Source organism: Neltuma alba, unplaced genomic scaffold, assembly GCF_004799145.2.
Source record: "Neltuma alba isolate B1F8T4 unplaced genomic scaffold, ASM479914v2 tig00012519_pilon, whole genome shotgun sequence".
Taxonomy (NCBI): Eukaryota; Viridiplantae; Streptophyta; class Magnoliopsida; order Fabales; family Fabaceae; genus Neltuma; species Neltuma alba.
Genome location: NW_021636986.1, coordinates 4,511 through 24,654, shown reverse-complemented (window position 1 = coordinate 24,654; position 20,144 = coordinate 4,511). Strand labels below are relative to the sequence as shown.

Below are 20,144 nucleotides of genomic sequence, written 5' to 3'. Positions count from 1 at the left end.
AGAACGAGAGAGGCACATAACTCAAAAGCCTAATCCGAGTGAAAATGGATTTCAGCTTTTATTTATTTGTTTGTTTGTTTATTTTGATTAAAAACAGCCCAACGATTCAACACAAACAAGGAGAAAGGGATGTGAGGAGACCGACATCTACAAATAAATAAAGCCCAGTTTCTACAAAATCTTGGGCCGATTTGCTTCTCAGGTATTTTCTCTTCAAAAACAAGGAGTAGGTTTTTTTGGTCGAAGTAGTCTAAGAGTGTGTTTAGAATTATGTTTGGAGGTATCGTTTTGACCAGTGGAAAACGACTTCTCTATCTCTTGCTAGAAGGACAACTTTAATTAGTTATGTGACCTCTGCTATCTCTAGTTACGCAATGCAAACTTGTCACTCATAGTGTCTTCTTGTGAGACACTCGACCGACACAATAGAAGTTTCTTATGGGGCACTACAGATGATCATAAGAAGGTCTCTCTTGTGGCATGGGATGTGGTCTGTAAGCCCAAAGCTAAAGGGGGTCTTGGTTTGAGACACACCAAGCTACAGAACCAGGCGCACCTTATGAAACTTGGATGGAAGCCTGCTCATTGTCGTGACGAGTTTTGGGTACGAGTGATGCACGATAAATATAAATGTGGAAATGACATTTTGCCTAAGATAGAGATAGGTCAATCTGGGTCTAATGTTTGGTCAGCGATTAAGAAGACGTGGAGGAAAGTGGACGAGGGGGCTGAAGTCATTTCTAATGAGGGAGCAATAAGATGAAAACATGATCGGAGTGGGATTTTCACTGTGAAGTCAGCTTATAATCTCCTCTCAAGTATTGATCTTGATTTTGATCCCTTTTAGGAAAAGATTTGGAAACTTCGTATACCCCAAGGGTGCTAAACGACAATGTGGCTTGTGACAAGGAAGAGTCTCCTAACGAATGTCATACGGTGTAAACACGAACTCGCTAAAGATGATGCTTGCCTGGTTTGCAAATGAGACAGTAAAGGCTCTCTGCACCTCTTCCATGACCATCATTAGACTAGGTTTCCATGGAGTAAGATCATTCATTGATCAAGATGGAAAAAGTTCTTTGATGCAACAATGACGTTCCATGAATGGCTATGCTGGAATCTCATAGATCGGGCAATTAATGGTAGTGAGTGGAATGACCTTTTCTCCATCATTTGTTGGTGGCTTTGGCGCAAGCGAAACCTATTTGTTTTCGAAGGTAAGTTGGTGAATAACAAAGTCATCGTGGCAAACTCTTCTGCACTGTTATTTAACCTTCAACAAACTCGAAAGAAACTTTCAAGCATTCTTATTTCAGGAGCTAGTTTACACACTGTTGAGTGTGGGTGGAAACCTCCAGATCGTGGGTGGACCAAGCTGAATGTTGACGGAGCGTCTTCTACTATTCACTGTACAGCTGCATGTGGAAGCCTCCTTTGAGATGCTGATGGCTAGTTCCTTCAAGGTTTTATCCATAAACTCGATGATGGGGATGCCCTTCACGCTGAACTATGGGCGTGTTTACATGGACTCAAACTCACGTGGAATGCTGGCTCTCGTCGAATTATTTTTGAATCTAATTCCAATACTGCTTTGGACCTTCTTGCTAAGGAACTGGATGAACATCAAACTGACTTTGGAGGTCTCAAAGAAATCCAGTGAATGCTTTGCTGGAGATGGGAAGTAACACTTCAATTTGTTAACAGGGATAATAACAGAGCTGCTGATTTATTGGCGAAGGAGGGACTAAAGGCTCTATCTAGATTCCATTTTCTTGCTTTTGCTCTTGATGCTTTACTACCAATTTTAGACTTTGATCATTCTACATTGCATGGTCGTAGTAGGCTAATGTAAGGATTCTCTTTTGATATTAAAAAAAAAGAATTATATTTGAATCTAATTCCAATACTGCTTTGGACCTTCTTGCTAAGGAACTGGATGAACATCAAACTGACTTTGGAGGTCTCAAAGAAATCCAGTGAATGCTTTGCTGGAGATGGGAAGTAACACTTCAATTTGTTAACAGGGATAATAACAGAGCTGCTGATTTATTGGCGAAGGAGGGACTAAAGGCTCTATCTAGATTCCGTTTTCTTGCTTTTGCTCCTGATGCTTTACTACCAATTTTAGACTTTGATCATTCTACATTGCATGGTCGTAGTAGGCTAATGTAAGGATTCTCTTTTGATATTAAAAAAAAAAGAATTATATTTGGATGTGCCCTGGTCCTAGTGAGTCCCCGGGATCCAACTTGTCTAAACTTTTGTTATCATTGATTTTAGAATTACATTTGGAAGTCCAAACTGACTTCCCAATTGGTAAAATGAGCTTTTTGGATTGAGGGTGTGTTTGGGACCACTTTTTTGTAATTTGACTTCTAAGAGCAAATGGATTTCTAAGGAGAAGCTCCATATTTTTGCTTTCACTCTTACAGTAAAAAAGGTTGTTAGAACATTAATTACATTTTAAAATTTTCACCTACCTACTTCCTTCTTTCTGCAAGCGCTTTGTCTCTACTTGTGGGTGAAAAAAGAGGAAGAAGAACATAAGTCAGCATCTTCCACCATCTTCCTTTATCTTTTGCTGTCTCCCTATTCTGGTTTTTGTTTAGGAGTCGTTGTTTGTTAGCTGATATTTGTTTTTGGGGTCTCCATTCACTGCAAGTCAGGTGTGTGCCCTACTTTTTTAGGTAGTTCATCTGTTACAAGTGGTGGTCATGATTCGTTCTCTTGTCACCGACAGTCTCCTTTTCTCCCAATCTACTACGCTAATAGTCATCTTTGTTCGCTTAGTAAGATATCAAGTTTTTTTTTAAACCTAGATTTGTTCCTATTTTTGCCTCTTCTTAATTGCTGTTGGATTGAGTGATGAGAAAACGCATAGTTTTCTACTATGGATTTCTATTTTCAGCTATTTTTTTTCCTGATTTGCAGATATGAGCATTATCACCTTTTATACTTCAAATGATGACTGGGATTTCAAAAAGCATAACAAAGTCTTCAATTATTATTATTATTCAAGTTTGAAGTGCAATATAGAAATGGCTTTTGGGGTGTGGAAGAATAAGTTTGGAATTTTAGACAAGATGCCCAAATACAACTATAAAACTCAAGTCTAAATAGTTTGTATGACAATAGCTATACATAATTTTATCAGAAGAAATTTTGGAATTGATAGAGATTTCATACAAGCTCAATTTGAAAATATAATTCAAGAAGACAGTACTCCATTTGTTACTTATTATAAGAGATATTTGATACTTATGGCATATTTCTATATATAAGAGATACTTAAGAGTTGTCTATACTTTTTTTTGTGTTGATTTTCTATTTTACCCATATTTATTTTGTCCCCAACTCACACTCTCTTCCTCTCTCACTTCTCTTTCTTTTAATAATTTAATTGTTCTCTCTCCTTATTAATAAAGGTATTTTTTTAAAAAAATTATACTTTTTATACATTGATTGTTCTTGATTAATTTTAACTGTTTCTCTGATCAATGTAATTCGGTTATTCGTATCTTATAATAAAGAACGGAGGGAGTAATTATCAGGTTGGCGGGGCATCATCATCAAATTTACCTAGATCAAGACAAGTGGATTGTGTTCATTACACAATAAGAGACCAAATTGTACGGAGTATGGCATCCAATTAGTCATGTAATGTTATCTAGTTTAAAAATACAACGCTTGTATGATTTCTAATTTATATATATTTTTATCCATTAAATATATTTAATTAAGTATTTTTTTTTTAATTTCTTCCTAATAAGCTGATTTATTTTATTTTAAATATTTTTTTATGATCCCCACATTATAATACTATTTAATAAAATTTATATCTTTTTTAGTCATTTTGTGTTTAAACCCATTTTTATATTATTTAGGGAAAATCACTAACAGGTCCCACAGAAAGCAATTTATTACTCTGAGGTCCCACGAAATGTCAAAATCGCTGATAGGTCCCAAAGGACCTCAGAGTAATATTTTCATTTTGTAAAATGATATTACTGCCCCTCATATTCCAGATTCACATTTGCTCTGTCATTATGATTTACAACCTCAGCAGCGACTATTAACAACCTAATGAGAGGGCGTTAGCAACCCTAGCAGTATCTGTTAACAACTTACTTTATAGAATTATATAACCTCTACATAAGAGTAAATTATAACCAAATAATATAATACAACAACTTTAACACTAAAATGGGAAGCTTTTTGATATCATTAAGAATTTTAACTAGATCCAATAGGATTATAGTAATATTTTAATGCGAAGATCCATTTACAACCTTAACAGTGACTATTAACAACCGAATGAGAGGGCATTAACAACCTAAGCAGTATCAGTTAACAACTTATTTTATAAAATATATAACCTCCGCATAAGAGTAAATTATAACCAAATAGTATAATACAACAACTTTAATACTAAAATGGGAAGCTTTTTGATATCATTAAGAATTTTAACTAAACCCAATAGGATTATAGCAACATTTTAATGCGAAGATCCATTTACAACCTCAATGGTGAGTATTAATAACCCAAAGAGAGCTGTTGACAATCTAGGCAGTATCTATTAACAATTGACTTTATAGGATAATATAACCTCTAACAACTATATAAGATTAACTTTAAGACTATTTAGTTATAGTTTAGTTAGTTATAGTTAGAAGTTATATTATCCGATAAAGTTAGTTGTTAACAGACATTGCTAAGGTTGTTAACAATTCTCCTTAGGTTATTAATACTTACTGTTGAGGTTGTAAATGGATTTTCGCATTAAAATATTGCTATAATCCTATTGGGTTTGGTTAAAATTCTTAATGATATCAAAAAGCTTCCCATTTTAATGTTAAAGTTGTTGTATTATACTATTTGGTTATAATTTACTCTTATGCAGAGGTTATATAATTCTATAAAGTAAGTTGTTAACGGCTACTGCTTAGGTTGTTAATGCCCTCTCATTCGGTTGTTAATAATCGATGTTGAGATTGTAAATGGATATTCGCATTAAATATTACTATAATCCTATTGGATCTAGTTAAAATTCTTAATGATATCAAAAAGCTTCCCATTTTAGTGTTAAAGTTGTTGTATTATATTATTTGGTTATAATTTACTCTTATGTAGAGGTTATATAATTCTATAAAGTAAGTTGTTAACGGATATTGCTAGGGTTGTTAACGCCCTCTCATTAGGTTGTTAATAGTCGCTGCTGAGGTTGTAAATCATAATGACAGAGCAAATGTGAATTTGGAATATGAGGGGCAGTAATGTCATTTTACAAAACGAAAATATTACTCTGAAGTCCCTTGGGACCTGTTAGTGATTTTGACATTTCGTGAGACCTCGGAGTAATAAATTGCCTTATGTGGGACCTGTTAGTGATTTTCCCTATTATTTATCGAAACAAGTCTCGGCTTCTTAAACTGATTTTTTTAACAAAAACCAATCCAAACATAAATTATATCACTCAAACTAACTTCTACCTAATCTAACTTTTACAAAAGTCATATTGAAAAAAAATAACTTCTTTCACCGCTAATCCAAATATACCATAAGTTTATATATTTTATGTCCTTATTTTCAATTAAGTCAGGACAAGTTTTCTCACAGAAAAAAATGTCATTTCTTTAGATATTACTAAAGTATTGCTATAAATAATTTTAACTTATTTTTCACTTTGAAGTATTTTTTTTATTTGACTGGAAATCAATAAATTATATCTTTTTCACAGATTTAGATTTTTTTAATGACATACAATGACCTTCCGTGAGTTTAACTAAAATTATAGAAGCATCTTTCTATGTTCAAAACACGCACTTTAAATAAACTTTTGAAATCATGCAAAATATTTCATTAAATATTTTAAAATATTTGATCTCAGTAATTAAACTATGCTAAAAAAAACTTATATAAGTTTTAAAAATAAAAATGAGGTATATGTAATTAAAATAAAATAAAATGCAAATAATTTTATTTTATTTAATGTTTGTTTGTTTTACGCATAAAGCCCTAGCAGCTTCTAACCATTGCCCAACACTTATCACTGTCGCTCCCCTCTGTTTTGCTCATAAAATTATAAATAGAAAGAATTACAATGAGGTTTCAAGTAAGAAAAACAATTAAAAAAAAGTTTCAACCCCATTCTTACCATAAGATTTGTCATTATAGACTGTTGAAGTTGTTATTAAGATTTTTTTGGTAATTATTTTTTTTTGTGGGACTTGATTGTAATTCTCCTTTATAAATATCAAATAAACCCGCCTTTTTTAAAACGTAAAACGGTGCGTAATGGAGGGAAGTCGTGGCCAGTGGCAAGCCGAACGCAGCGGCATATAGCGGCAAGGAGCGTGACGTCGATCTTGTTGACCATAAAACCCTACTTATTTGGGTCCATCACGCCAGTCACTGAGACAACGGTCACCAAATTTCATGAAACTGTGATGGCCGTCAAAGCCCTCGACGAGTCAGATGTTGGCATCTCCTGCTACATTTCCAACCTTCCTGGTTTCCGTGGAATTTTAAAGCAAAGGTATTCAGTTTAGTAGCTTTTTTCCGGCCCTTCTCACTGTCCATGCTCTGTCTTGTTAAATAAATTATGCCAGAACAAAATGATTTTGGATATGATATTCCTCATAAAGTGCATGCTTGAAGTGCTTGTTTGTCTTTCCAAACCTTTGTTAGCGCTTCGTCCCGCTTGACTCAAACAGCTCGAATCATGTGGGCCTTTTCATATTTCCGGGTTTCCCAAAAAAAACAACAACTGCACTTGAAGTTGAGATATCTTTTAGTTGCGGTAAAAATTAGAACCATACCCTGTATACAATAGAAACGTTGAGGGACCCCGGCACCTAAAAAATTGATACTCGAGTCTTTGACATTGGCTATAAGGATCTGAGCTCTGAGGCAGCATATATAATAAGACAATCCATCCAAGTTCTGATAAAATACAATGATATGTTTTTATGTTTATCTTGATTGAACTATTTTATCTTCCAAAGTGATCTACGTGTTCCTCAAAATTAGTTTGCAAGCATTTTCTCTTTTTTCTTTTCTATTTCTTTCCCCATTTTTTGTGGCCAACATCCCAGCTAATCGTTATGCACAAATAACGTTGACTGATATAACAGTTCCATGTTGTGAGTCAAGGTATTATTACTTCATAGTGTCTTGTTTATGCTGTATTAATTGTGTTCTGGTTGAAATTTGATTCAGGTATTCTGATTTTATTGTAAATGAAGTAGACAGAGAAGGAAATGTTGTTCAATTGTCCTCGTTTGATGTCCCTGAGGAGGTACTTAGTTGTTGAAGACGTAATTATTTAGCATAATTTATAAATTGAAGTTTCGTATCTTTTTGACTTTTGGTATCCTTTTCAGAGCGTTGAAGAAAAACGAGAGCAGACAACTGAGGCTACAAATATAAGTTATGCATCTCTAATTGAGTCATTTAAATCTCTTGCCGGTGATGCTGATGTAGAGCGTTTGGAAGAGTTTCTGAATGAATTAAGTTCCAGTTGCGGAGACAGTGTTTCTCCCATTGTTCTATCCCCAGATTCTGACAAATCACATAGAACGGTGGGTTGAAGTTTTGTCGCATTAGTCTCATTCATCTTAGGGCATACGCGGTATTTTTTTATTCCTTCCTTGATTTTCTCTCTGCACAAAAAAGGGGTATTCTCACCCTCTGTTACACATGAGCGAAACATTTGGCGAGTTACTAATAATAGATAATGCTTTTTTCAGAGGCAGGATCTTTAGTATCTGTAGTGATATCATTGCAATGGATATTAAAATTTAATACAAAAAAATTGTTGCTTTGAGACTGAAAAAACTGGTTACTTAATCGGATCCTTTTGATTCCTGCCTTATTTGTTTAATTTATTCTTTTATGCTGCAATTATAACTTTTGATCAGTTTGAGTTCAGTCTACAGTTTCTTACCAAGCAAAGACATCATTAATTCGTACTCCTCAAAATTTTCAGGCAATGCATAATTTCTTCAGAGAGAACTTCAAGTTTCTTGTCACTGACACTATTGATGGACCAGATGCTTCATCAAAATGTATCCGTGTGAGAGTGGATTCAGATGGACCTAGGAACAAAGGTAGAAACTCCAGGAAACGCAAAGATAGAGATTACAAGCCTTTTGATAGCAGAGGTTCGGAAAATTGGCCAGCAAATGTTGGCAAATTCCTCAGGTAAGCTGACCATCCGTTTTTCTATGAACTAGCCTATGCTCACTGTCTTCCATTTGATTATTATTTTTACATCTCTTTATGTTGTACTAGGAATTTAATTTTCATCCTTAAACGGATTAATGGATTCACAATATCACTTTCTCTGAGAATGATATTGGTATCTTATTAAATATTGATTATATGATATACGATGGATTGGTTTAATGAAACACAGGGATGATTAGCAATGAACACGATCTTTTAATTTAAAGGAGGAATGCATGTTACCGAAGGACACAGGGACATATATATTAGCTGAGTTAGGCAGGATTTCTGGATGAGATTCATATATTCTATCCTCGCCTTTAGGTTACCTGTTAATGTGGCTTGTAGAATTGGAATCAGAGAGTGTATAGAGGCCAGAAAGGAGGTTATCTGTCGATGTTTTAAACTCGAACACCTGTTGATGTAATTACACAAATTGTCCTTGAGCACTGACAGTATCGTGGGGCTTCAATCTGGCACAGTCTGGTTAAGTAGGAGATGCATTCATTTATTCAATATGAGAGAGTACAGAAAGTTCAGTTTAGTCAACAGGATCTTTTTGGTGGGTGCCTAACTGCCTATATGCTATAGTGCAGAAGACAATGACCACTTCTGGAGGATATAGATGTCAGCATGTTTGGGGCTATATAGAGTATTTATCGAATTCATTCATGATATTATGAGACTGATAATCATTCATCATTGCTTTGATCTTTGTTTGTAAGGTCTCCCCCTTCTCTATTAAATCCTGTTGTTTTAAGTTGTTCATGGCTGTATGCTGAATGTTTTCATTAATATGATCACTAGGTTTCATCTTTATAAGGAGAATAAAGATACACAGGAAGCTCTGGGGGTGATTGGGAAGATGCTTGGCACACAGGTGAGTGTTCTTTGTACTGTGACATGGTCCTTAGGCGTTTTTCATGACGAGAATTGGAGGGTTTTGTTTGCTGATAATTTATTGGGCTAGAATGATTTCTTTTCATTCAGAAATGACAAAGGGAACATGTTTATAATTGATCCTGCATTTTCCCAATTTTTTATATTTGGTAAAGAAGTTCTGTAGTCTTGTTATTCAAGTGCATACATTTGATGTGCACTTTCACTTTTAAGAAAATTGTTTTTTTTAATGTCTTGCTTGCTACTCCCATCTCCATTAAAAATATATGAATAACAACTAACAACAAGTATTATTCCATTAGATGAGGTCAGTTATATGGATCGCATGGTTGCTTGGATAAAAACTAACAATTAAGTCAAATTCACATGATTTCTTGAAAATCTAATTGAGTGGTTCTCACGCTAGCTGATTGGTATTTTTGCTGACAGCCAAAATCATTTGGGTTTGCTGGTACAAAGGACAAACGCGCTGTTTCAACACAAAGGGTAATTTATTTTCAGATTCTTGCCTATTTTTGCATTAGAGAATGATTTCTTAATTTACCTATATGCATGGTCTTATCTTATGGAAATTCTAAAAGAAATCTTGTTGGTCATTTGTGGATGGATTCTCTTTGGTTTAATTATTGTTTTGTTTCCAGATTACTGTTTTTAAGCAGCGGGCAAGTAGACTAGCTTCCCTTAATGACAGGTTGATTGGTATCAAAGTTGGTGACTTCTGGTAGGATGAACAAACTTTTTTGTATTTGATGTCCCTGGTTGGTTGTTCTTCAAGTCATGATTGTGCTATAAATGAATTATTGCCCAGCTATGTTAAAGAAGGACTTCTTCTTGGCCAGCTATTTGGGAACCGATTTACAATCACATTACGGTGAGGGTGTTTTCTCTGTGAAATACATTTTTTACTGTTTATTACTACCTTTAACGCTTGGTGTTATATGATGCTCAAGATAAGTGAACAGCCGTGATATTTGTGCCATTCCTCTGACTCATTCTCAGAGGAATTATTGCAGATTCTGAAGATACCATAAAAGCATCTGCAGATGCTTTAGGAAAGCATGGCTTCATCAACTATTTTGGTTTACAAGTATTTCTTCAGCCACCCTCTTTTATTGTTCCCTTATTCTTGGATTAGTTTTTTTATTTATTACAACACTGATTTTTATGATTACATTCAAGAGTTCTTGTATGAGATTAAATTCTCTAAATTAATATTCAGGATAAAAACTGTTCATTGTCATAGTGGTTAATATATGACAACGTTTTTAAAGATCCGTTGGCCAAAGGATTGATTAAAGTTTAGTTATTATTGTTTGTTGAAATTCTCCATTTTCCACTCTTTTTCCCCCTCCGTGTTTGGACCTATGTGCATATTGCAGGTAAACTGCTTGTTTACTTTCATTCGCCAATAAGATCTGCTTATGGAGAAACTATTCATTTTTGCTTTATGAAGAAACTCATGTGCATACATTTGATCTGATCAGCGTTTTGGCAGCGGTTCTGTTCCAACTCACCTTATTGGGGCTGCATTACTTAGAGGGGAATGGAAGCTTGCTGTAGATATGATTCTTGATCCACGGGATGGAGATATCCTTTTCCGATTGAATCAAAATTATCTGATCTTTTCGTTTTTTTTTTCAAATTTATAATGGATGATATCATGTTCAGTTATTTTGTTGAGTGCTGATACATAACATCAGAATACTGATTTTCTTTGTTTTCATAACATTGTTTTTTGAATACAAAGAAATGCAATAACCAAGGCACGTGAGTATTATAAGAACAGTAATGATGTTGAAGGGACATTGAAGCAGTTACCTCGACATATGGTTGCTGAAAGGGCTGTGGTGAGCTTTAGTGAAAATTACTCTTGCATGAGTTTCTTTCTGCTTGGACATTAGTATCTGAATGTGGTTGCAAATTATAATCATCATGTGCCTTTTTCACTGGACCTGTTGCAGCTGCAAAGTTTGAAGAAGGCTCCTGGAAATTACTTGCAGGCTTTGAAAGCTATACCCCGGACATTGAGAATGATGTGAGCCATTTATAGACAAATATGTTGGAAGTGTAGTAAATTTTAAATTACACTGTTATTTATATAGAGATATGTTGGAGTCTTTGTATAAATACACCAGAGAATTTGTTTCCTATTAATTTATGGCATCTTCTGGTGTCATATAAGTCAATCCATTCAGTTTTTGGACACTGAGCAGTGTGGGATGCTTCTGTTTAAATCTTGCTTGAATAATCCTTCTTTTTGTCAGATTCTGCTCCCTTTTGTAATTGATCCTACAACCGGAATGTTCTTTCTACTGAGATGGAAAGGTCAACATGAACGCAAACTGATCTTAATCTGAACGTAAGATAAATGCTAAAAGAAATGCATGTCGAAGCTTAAATTTGGGCTATTTATTCAGTCCATTCACATATTCTCTCTTATATGTGTCATGTACAAACGTGGTTTAATAATGCAGATGAAAGGCGTAAGGAATGAGAAATTGTTTATTTTAAACTTGTTATTGATAGCTCTATTGCTGCATTTTCAGGTATGTGCATAGTTACCAAAGCTATTTGTGGAATCATGCTGCAACTACAAGGGTGCAAAAATATGGTAATTTGTGAACTGTGGCAACTGCATATAATCTCCATCCTTCAACGTTGTCATAAAGCTGAAATCCCCTGCGCCACGAGGTTCAGATTTTCCTATATTTGTGATTTACTGTTTGGCAGGTACTGAACAAGTTGTAGTAGGAGACTTGGTGTATCGCAAAGATAATGCTGCCGGAAATGGAACAGGGTTTGTCAGTCGTGACTGTTCTGTTAGCTGTAACAATGGAGAAAATTCCTCTAACGAAGATGAAGAAATGGATGTTCATGAAGAACGCAATAGCCACGTCAAGGTTAGTGAGTTATTTTCTTGATTTTGATCCATCAATAGGTACCTCTTGGAGGGGCAACGTCTCAATAGCTGCGCTCAAGGCACTTCACATAACTTCCTTACTATTAAGAACCCTCATGGGAATCCTCTCTTAAAAGCTAACTATTGATATAGAAGGACCAACCCTCTTAAATACCTTATAGAACATCTCATATTACTCCGTACGGGGCTTAGGCACCCCATACCTACCACCTAAGTCTTCATTATGATTAAAGATATAATTTTTCTCAACTTTTAACGGTTTGTGAGCCCTGTAACTTGTAAGGAAACTTACTCAAGAGTAGTATTTATAACGTCTCATGGTAGGTCAACGGTTGTGTTGACATTTCATGGCAGGTTATGACTGCTGAAGACCTTGAGGCAGGATGTTATACTATCGATGATGTCATCCTTCCAATGCCTGGGTAAGTTAGATCAATAATGCTGGGTAGCTGCTTTTGTTTTCATATTACTTAGATCCTTTCAATCAAATTTGCGTTTCTTGTTCTCTAATTTGAGTCTGACATATCTTTGTTGATGATTCTGCAGTTCACGGGTAGTTTATCCAACAAATGATGTTGCCCAAGTTTATCATGATTGGGCGAAGAAGGTATTTACATGTTGCCTCCTCATATATGTACTTGACTCTGGCTGGGGATGACCAAAATACCTGTGTCAAAATGGTACTTGCCTAATTTAGCTTGTTTGGGTCTGGGGATAGAAAAACGGAACTTGGTTTGGGTTTGAGGACAGTGGATCCGCCCTGACTCAATACTGCGCTATATTGCTTATTAAGCTTGATAATTATTTGTTTCTTTTTGGATGAATAGTTCGTCCATATGACCTGTCATGTGCATATTCCAGTGTAAGGTGCGATAGGATAGATTTTGTTGTTCTGGACTTGATGTAAGGTGTCAAGCTGAAGATCCCTGTAATAGCAATGACGGAAGATTCCTAGGATCAGAGGATGTGGCTATAAATGAATCAGTGAGAGTGAAGATTGTATAACTAATTGCTTCTTCAGCAGCCTATGATAATGCTATCAATTCAAATGTCAAAGCATTCTCAAGTGTTGAAATTAACACAAAAGTATTTGCAATCGGAATCTGCATGCATGCATTTTGTCCTCCTAGAGCCACAGATGCACAAAGAACCCCCCTCCCCCCTCCTTTCTCCTCCTGTTTCGTTCTGAGAGCATGATCAATTAGTATGACTACTGATTCATGTGTGGTTTATTCTTTTTTCTGGAAGCATCTGACTCTTGGTACTCCATGAATAGTTATTATATATATTAATAGCCTTTTTATTTATACTTGTCAGGATGCAATCAGCCTAACAGAATGTGTCCACAATGTCAAGTGAGATACGAATAATCTCAACTATAATTACCTTTTTTCCGCTGTTTGATCTCACTTACATTTATTTCTTCTTCTTGGGGTTAGGGAATTCTCGATAACCAATATGACTGGAAGTTACAGGAGGGTTTTTCAGAAACCAATAAATTTTGAATGGTACATAATCTTACCCTCCATCAAATATGCATTATTTTTACCCAATGTTGTTCCAGACTAGTTCGCTTCTTGAATAGTGTCTCTGAACGTCGTCTTCTGCAGGGAATTACTTACATATACTGATCGTAGCAAACCATTGGCAGAGACAGACTTGGACAAAATGGGGAAGACCAGACCTATAGACGATTTCAAACAAGTGAATGCCCCCCGTTGGGAGAAGGAAGAAAATCTTGATTGCATTAGACAACCAGAAAGTTCTGGTGATGATGCTAAGCTTGAGATTGCAAATGATGAGACGCCTGGTGATGAAGTAGAGTTGTTGCAAGATGAATCCATTTGCACCTCTAATTCACAGGATTCACAAATTGCTCTCAAATTAAGCTTTACTCTTCCTTCTTCTTGTTATGCAACTATGGCCATAAGAGAGCTTCTGAAGACCTCAACATCTGTGAGTACTCAATTTGAATGTCTCGCACGTATTAATGTTGTTAGTTGCTAGATTCTAGAAGATATGCATACTACCTCTGGTACTAAATATAAGATCTGGTTTGCAGCTAGTTTGCAGTGCAAATTAGATCTTATATTTATGACTGGAAGTAGTATTTATTCTGAGGTTATTCATTTTGTGATTCGTGTTTCTGTTTCATGTTATACGCTAATCTAATTTTTCATCCTATATTTCAGAGATTTCACCGCCATCCCCTTTATCCTTTTACCTTTTATATATCCACTTATTGTCAAGATTCAATAACATAGTTGTTTCCCAACGACAACAGTTAATATAAAGCATAAACTTGTCAAATAATAGTAATATGTTCCCCAGTGATTGTATTTGCACTAATATAAAAGTGGAAGCAACTTGATTTCGACCCTGATGCCCTGAGCACTTGTGGCACAGTTGAAACTCGTTTGTTTGTTTTAAATTAGAGGCTATGGCAAGCACTGAGAGATGCGAGACCCTTGGAGCATTCGACCCCCTAAACATGTCTGTCAATAACAGATTCCTACATTGAGTTGAAACTCGTTTAGGAATAGCGAATTAACAAACTTCCTGATGGCAGCCAAATAATGCATTTCTCATTTTGTGACTCTAGTATGCGGTTTGCTGTGAATATTTTTCTGTTGTTTCAGGTTGCATATCACAAGACATTAAACCAGTAAGCATCGTATAGGAGGATGGTTTTCTACCGGAGAGGGTCAAGTAGAGCGGGAGAGAAACGCCAGTAAGCTAAGGTTCACCACGTGTCACGAACGAAAGAGGGTTTTGGTTTGCTTGAACCGGCCACCATGCTACGGATGGAAAGAGAGATTCGTGAGGTGGACTGTATTTTGGTCCCTTATTTCGGTGTGAAAAGAAATCAAATCGTACTGACAATGCCTGGAATTGGTTTAAAGTGAAAACGGAAAGGAGATAGGAATTAGAATTACAATTAATAACAATAAAGGAATGTAATTGAGTTTTGGAAATATGCTTGTTAGTAGTGAGGCAAAGTTTTGTGCCTATTTATTGATTAGGGATGCTTAAGATTGCTAACCTTTGTTCAGCCGCCACTTTGCTCTGAAATGATGGATGAAGGAAGATGTCTCGATTTGTTTAGTAGCTTGTCATTTATTTTATTAATGCTTAGGCTCTCATTCGCACGTGCGCACATATACTTGCTAGCAGGTTTGGACCGGTATACCCTTATCCATTTTTTTTCAAAGATTAAAAAAAAAAAAAACAAGCCAGCAATGCTGATGGATCTGAAACACTGACCACCATTTGGGCAGGTCAGATTGGCCGGCCATTTATTACGAACGAAAACCAGCCAGTTTCACGCAAAAAAGGGGGGGGGGAGGAGTGATGGATCTAAACATGAACCCCAACACGATGCGAGGCAGCCAGCTTCATGTGTCCGCATCCGTAATATTCATCCACCACCGAAGACTTTGAATTGAAATGTTTAATTTGGGAGCAAATCCTGTTTTCTGGCTGAGACCTCGATTGAATGCTCGGGCCTCTTTGGCACGGAAGGGATGGAGGCGGCGGTCACCGGAAGAGACGGGGCTCCGATGGATTTTGGGAAGCATTTCAGTTCCAATAGATTAAAATTATCTTTGGTTTGGTTTTCTTCCTGTAAAACCGGTTCAGGTTCAATTTTGGACGCCTCAACCAAACCTAGCGAGACCTGTTTGAAATTTGTTAATGTATTTATGATTTATTATGGTTACGTATTTTTTTTTCATTTAAAAAAACGAAAATATCATTAACCAAACAAAGCAACAACTGAAATTAAATTAATCTGTGTCTAAAAAAAATTCGCAGTCCAAAAATAATTGCTTTCAATTAGATAAGGATCTCCACACCCAATGGACAGGACATACCCGCTTAACTTTGTTTAAAATTCAAGTTTATAATAACATGGTATCAGATGGAAGATCGACAATTTTTAAAAATAACATTAAATAGGCCAAAACTTATCATTTGAGCGCGGTCCGAGTCGACCTAAAATCGAATCATTTTGAATGCTACCTGTGTCAAGGAATTTTAATTTTCAACGCTTTCTTTGAAAAAGAAATAAATTATTTCGCAGATTGGAAACACGATCTATAAATAGGAACTTATTCAACGCAAACAACTGTTATGATAAGCAAGTTTGAAGAAAATATTTAAACTTCAAAGCAAGATTTGCTCGCTCGCGCGCGCGCACACCCACATATTGTTATAAATTGAATAACATAGTATAATGATTTAAATTTACAACTTTTTTTTTTTTTGGATTACTCCATCCGGTATCCCAGGGAAATAGGCGTCTTTCAGCCGTGACAACGTCCCCAGACTAATCCGGATTCGGGGGCTTGCAAGGATCCATACGGACGGTGCCCCTGCCCCTTAGAGTGCTGCGTTCTCACGTCTCGAACCCGAGATCCGTGGTTAAGCTAGGACGACCCCAGCCAGTCGACCTAAGCCCGCGGGGTTAAATTTACAACTTTAATAGTGGAAGAAAGAAGTCTGTATCAGGGCTAAACGTGTTTTGACCAGCTCTTAAGTTTGAGGATAAGTATGAAATGAAGATGAACGGGGAGGGATGAGCACTGATAAATATGGGAAGGCCAGGGTAGGGAAAGCTTGGAATCTGTGAGCAGCTGAATATATGGCCTATGAAAATGAAACATCTCTTTCCACAACTTATTGCAGGCTGCGTCAAAGTTCGTTGTGCCATTAACAGTCATACCCTACCATTTCCTTCAGTCCAGCGGAGCCCAACTGTCTTGTTATTAATATTATCACGATGGCTTGGTCTTTAAATATCTTTCCTTCAGGTTCATTATAGTTAGCTAGTGGGCAAGATCACAGAATGCGAAATAGTTAGCTGGGCCGTTGGCAGAGGCAGAAACAGGGGAGTCTCCGTCTCCATATTGGTGATGAGGTGAGGCTGTATCATACTACTGTATTCCACTGGAGCATCTGAAGATTCCCATCCTTAAATAATTGGGACCCGTCCTCTGCACGCTTTCACGTGTCCTGCCATCCCTCCCTCACGCTCACTCCCCACGCGCCTCTCCTCCAAGTCAGCTCTGACTAATCAAAGGGCTGGAGATTAGCGAGAGAATGAAGTCGGGGTGGCGGCCTTGGCCAGCTTAACATGACTTGTTTGGAGTTTCTTGAGCTTGAGAACCACCATATACACTTAATGCAACGTTGTTGTTGGACTGAGCGGCTCGCGATGAACACGTTTGTGCTACTGCTGTATAAAATATTACTCTATCAATTCACTTTCTTCCAAAAGGGTGTGGCGGGGCAATCATTTATCTCCTCCAGGCAAGGACAAATTCCTTGGAAAATGTGCTAGTTAGAGAGAGAGAGAGAGAGAGAGGTGGCAGCATTTAGCCGATTTGCAGTAAGAATTGGGAGGTGAAGGGGTAAAGAAGAGAAGAGATAGCTGGAAAGAAACATGTTCGATGGGGTGCCAGAGCAATTCCACTACCAATTCATAGCCCTGACAAACTCACTCCCTCTTCATCTGCCCTGCCCTCCTTTCGATGCTTGTAACCCTTCTTCTCATCATCAATTGCCCCTCCCACCGCCAAATCTTCTGTCGCCATTGCACCACAAAGATGAGCAGCAACAAAGCAGCATGAACTCAAACATTCATGAAAGAGAACCACAATTGGGCCATCATCATGATGAGCTGATGGATTCCACCTGGACCGACGATGAAGTGCTTGCTCTTTGAGGATCAGATCTGGCCTCCACACTTGCTTCCCTGAACTCACTTGGGAACATGTCTCGAGGTAACTATCTATAACCCGCCTTTATAACTGTGCTCTCTTACTTCCCCAGTACTTCTTTTCTGTTACCAATTAATTAACTCTACTGAACATCTGGGCTCCCTTTCAATGCATCATCCTCCTGATCACTACTCTGCTGAAAAATTCGTTTGCCATAAATCAATGAGAGGTAGCTACACTTTAACTCGTGTTTACCTTCATGTGGTAGACAGAGGCACACGTGTAATTCACCACAGTGAGCTCATCCACTGACACACACACTACCAGAGAAAAAGAGCGTCGAGGCTGCAGGCCATATATCGAGGGAAGGCCGCGAATTATCATTTATTTTTAATTAAAAAGAAACAACTCTGTGTATGTAGTATATCATGAGTTCTGCTATGTATATAACTGTACATATGGCACTTTTAAACAGAGCTCTCGAACGAATGCTTCAATGGTTCTAATCGGATTTAATACGTAATGGTGGGCTGCAGGAAGCTTGCAGAGCTTGGATTTAAAAGGAGTGCGGAGAAGTGCAGGGAGAAGTTCGAAGAAGAAGCTTGTTACTTCAACAACATCCATTACACCAAGAACAACGGTTGCCGCTTTATCAGTGAGCTCGAGCCGCTTTATCAAATCCCTGCGGTCGACGTTGAGCTTGGGTCTCAAGAGAGTAAGCAGCCGCCGCCGCAAAAGCCGACTGAGGAACAACACAGGAGGATTGATCACGCATTAGAAGATGCCTCAGGAAATGACGCCTCATTGACTCAACAATGCGAGGAAACTGTGAAAATGATGGGAACATCAAAGATCAGGAAGCGAAAGAGGCACCATAAGTTCGAGAATTTGAAGGGTTTTTGTGAGAACATTCTGAACGAAATGATGGCCAAGCAGGAACAGATGCACAATAAGCTGCTGGAGGACATGTTTGAAAGAGACCGAGAGATATTCGCTCGAGATGAAGCTTGGAAGAAACGGGAGGTAGATAGGATGAACTGGGAGCTGGACATAATGGCGAAAGAGCAGGCTGTTGCGGGCCAAAGGCAAGCCGCCATTATTGATTTGCTGAAGAAAATTTCAGACCAGAGCCATCGTGCCAAAACGGTGGACGATCCCAATCCAAATTCTCTGGCTACTTCTTCCCTGTCGAACTCGCAGAACCCTAACCCATGTTGTAATTATACTGGGGAGAACAGTCCCGAACCGCCGCCACCCGTGGTTCTTAATTATACATGCGAAGGGGTATCAGATCAAAACCCTGATAGTGCAGCCAAAGTTCCCAATCCCTCTTCAAATGACTGTGCTCCAGCACTCACCCGGAACCGTAATACCGTCCTTGCCCAGTCAAATGATTTGCCCGAAAAAACAGCTTCGACGCATAGAGGAGGGTCGGTTAATTGTGGGTGGAGGGAGAAAGAAGAGGTGGGAAGAAGATGGCCGAGAGAGGAAGTGGTGGCACTGATAAACCTGAGAAGCAGCGCGAACGAAGAGAGGGAGGGAGGGAGCAGCAGGACGCCTCTGTGGGAGAGGATATCGGAAGGGATGAGGGAAATGGGGTACAGGAGAAGCGCCAAGAGATGCAAAGAGAAGTGGGAGAACATAAACAAATACTTCAGGAAGACGAAGCATCTGAGTAAGAAAAGGTCGGTGGATTCTAGAACCTGTCCCTACTTCCATCAACTCACTTCTTTGTATTCTCAAGGAAATTCTTCATCCGTTTAATGATCATCTTCCATGAAACTGCCTCCTTAGCATCTTCATCAATGGTGTATACGTTTCCTTTCTATCATTAATAGCCAAGTGTGTCACCACACACACCTCCGTCCGTATGGACATTTTTTTCCTTTAACCCCTCCACCGATATATATTACTTTTACGCTATGTTCAGTACGGGATTTTCGGAGAGAGGGGAGGGAAGTTCCCTCCCCTCCTTTTGTTTGGTTGGTGTAATTTTTTAAGAGGGGAGGAGAGTCCCTCCCTCCCCTCATTTGGTTAAGATATTTTTAAAGAGGGGAGGGGTTCTTCTCCCCTCTCCTTCCCTTCTAGTCTTTCCTCCAAAAGTGAGGTTTTTTAGAGGGAAGGTGAGAGATAATATTTTAATTCCTCATATACCCTTTCGATTTGTTAACCTCTAATCAGTCGTAAACATTTCTACATAAAAGAGTTCTTTTGAGCATCTAACAAGAGGTTATTAAGATAATTGTCTCTAAAATTAGTGAGCATTTGTAAACCTTTTTTTTCTCTTCTTCTAATTCTAAGAGGCCGTTGGTATTTTCTTTCATCTTCAAGGTCTTCTCTCTGATTGAAATCTATTACTTGTGACTTTTTATCTTGAT

The 20,144-nt window shown here is 37.5% G+C and overlaps 1 protein-coding gene and 1 pseudogene across 1 annotated transcript; both read left to right on the top strand.

Moving 5' to 3' along the window:
- The first annotated feature begins 6,361 nt into the window (after positions 1-6,361).
- LOC114728065 (multisubstrate pseudouridine synthase 7) lies at positions 6,362-15,162 on the top strand. Its single transcript, XM_028914886.1, has 20 exons — positions 6,362-6,535; positions 7,219-7,297; positions 7,383-7,580; positions 7,988-8,202; positions 9,034-9,106; positions 9,556-9,612; positions 9,768-9,847; positions 9,935-9,997; positions 10,126-10,213; positions 10,611-10,713; positions 10,870-10,973; positions 11,088-11,161; positions 11,673-11,737; positions 11,857-12,026; positions 12,401-12,468; positions 12,593-12,653; positions 13,364-13,401; positions 13,486-13,554; positions 13,657-14,002; positions 14,686-15,162. The coding sequence occupies exons 1-20, from the start codon at positions 6,447-6,449 to the stop codon at positions 14,713-14,715; spliced, it is 2,070 nt and encodes a 689-aa protein (XP_028770719.1). The 5' UTR covers positions 6,362-6,446; the 3' UTR covers positions 14,716-15,162.
- Positions 15,163-16,549: 1,387 nt separating this feature from the next.
- Positions 16,550-19,637, top strand: LOC114728062 (trihelix transcription factor GTL2-like; annotated as a pseudogene).
- The last annotated feature ends 507 nt before the right edge of the window (positions 19,638-20,144 follow it).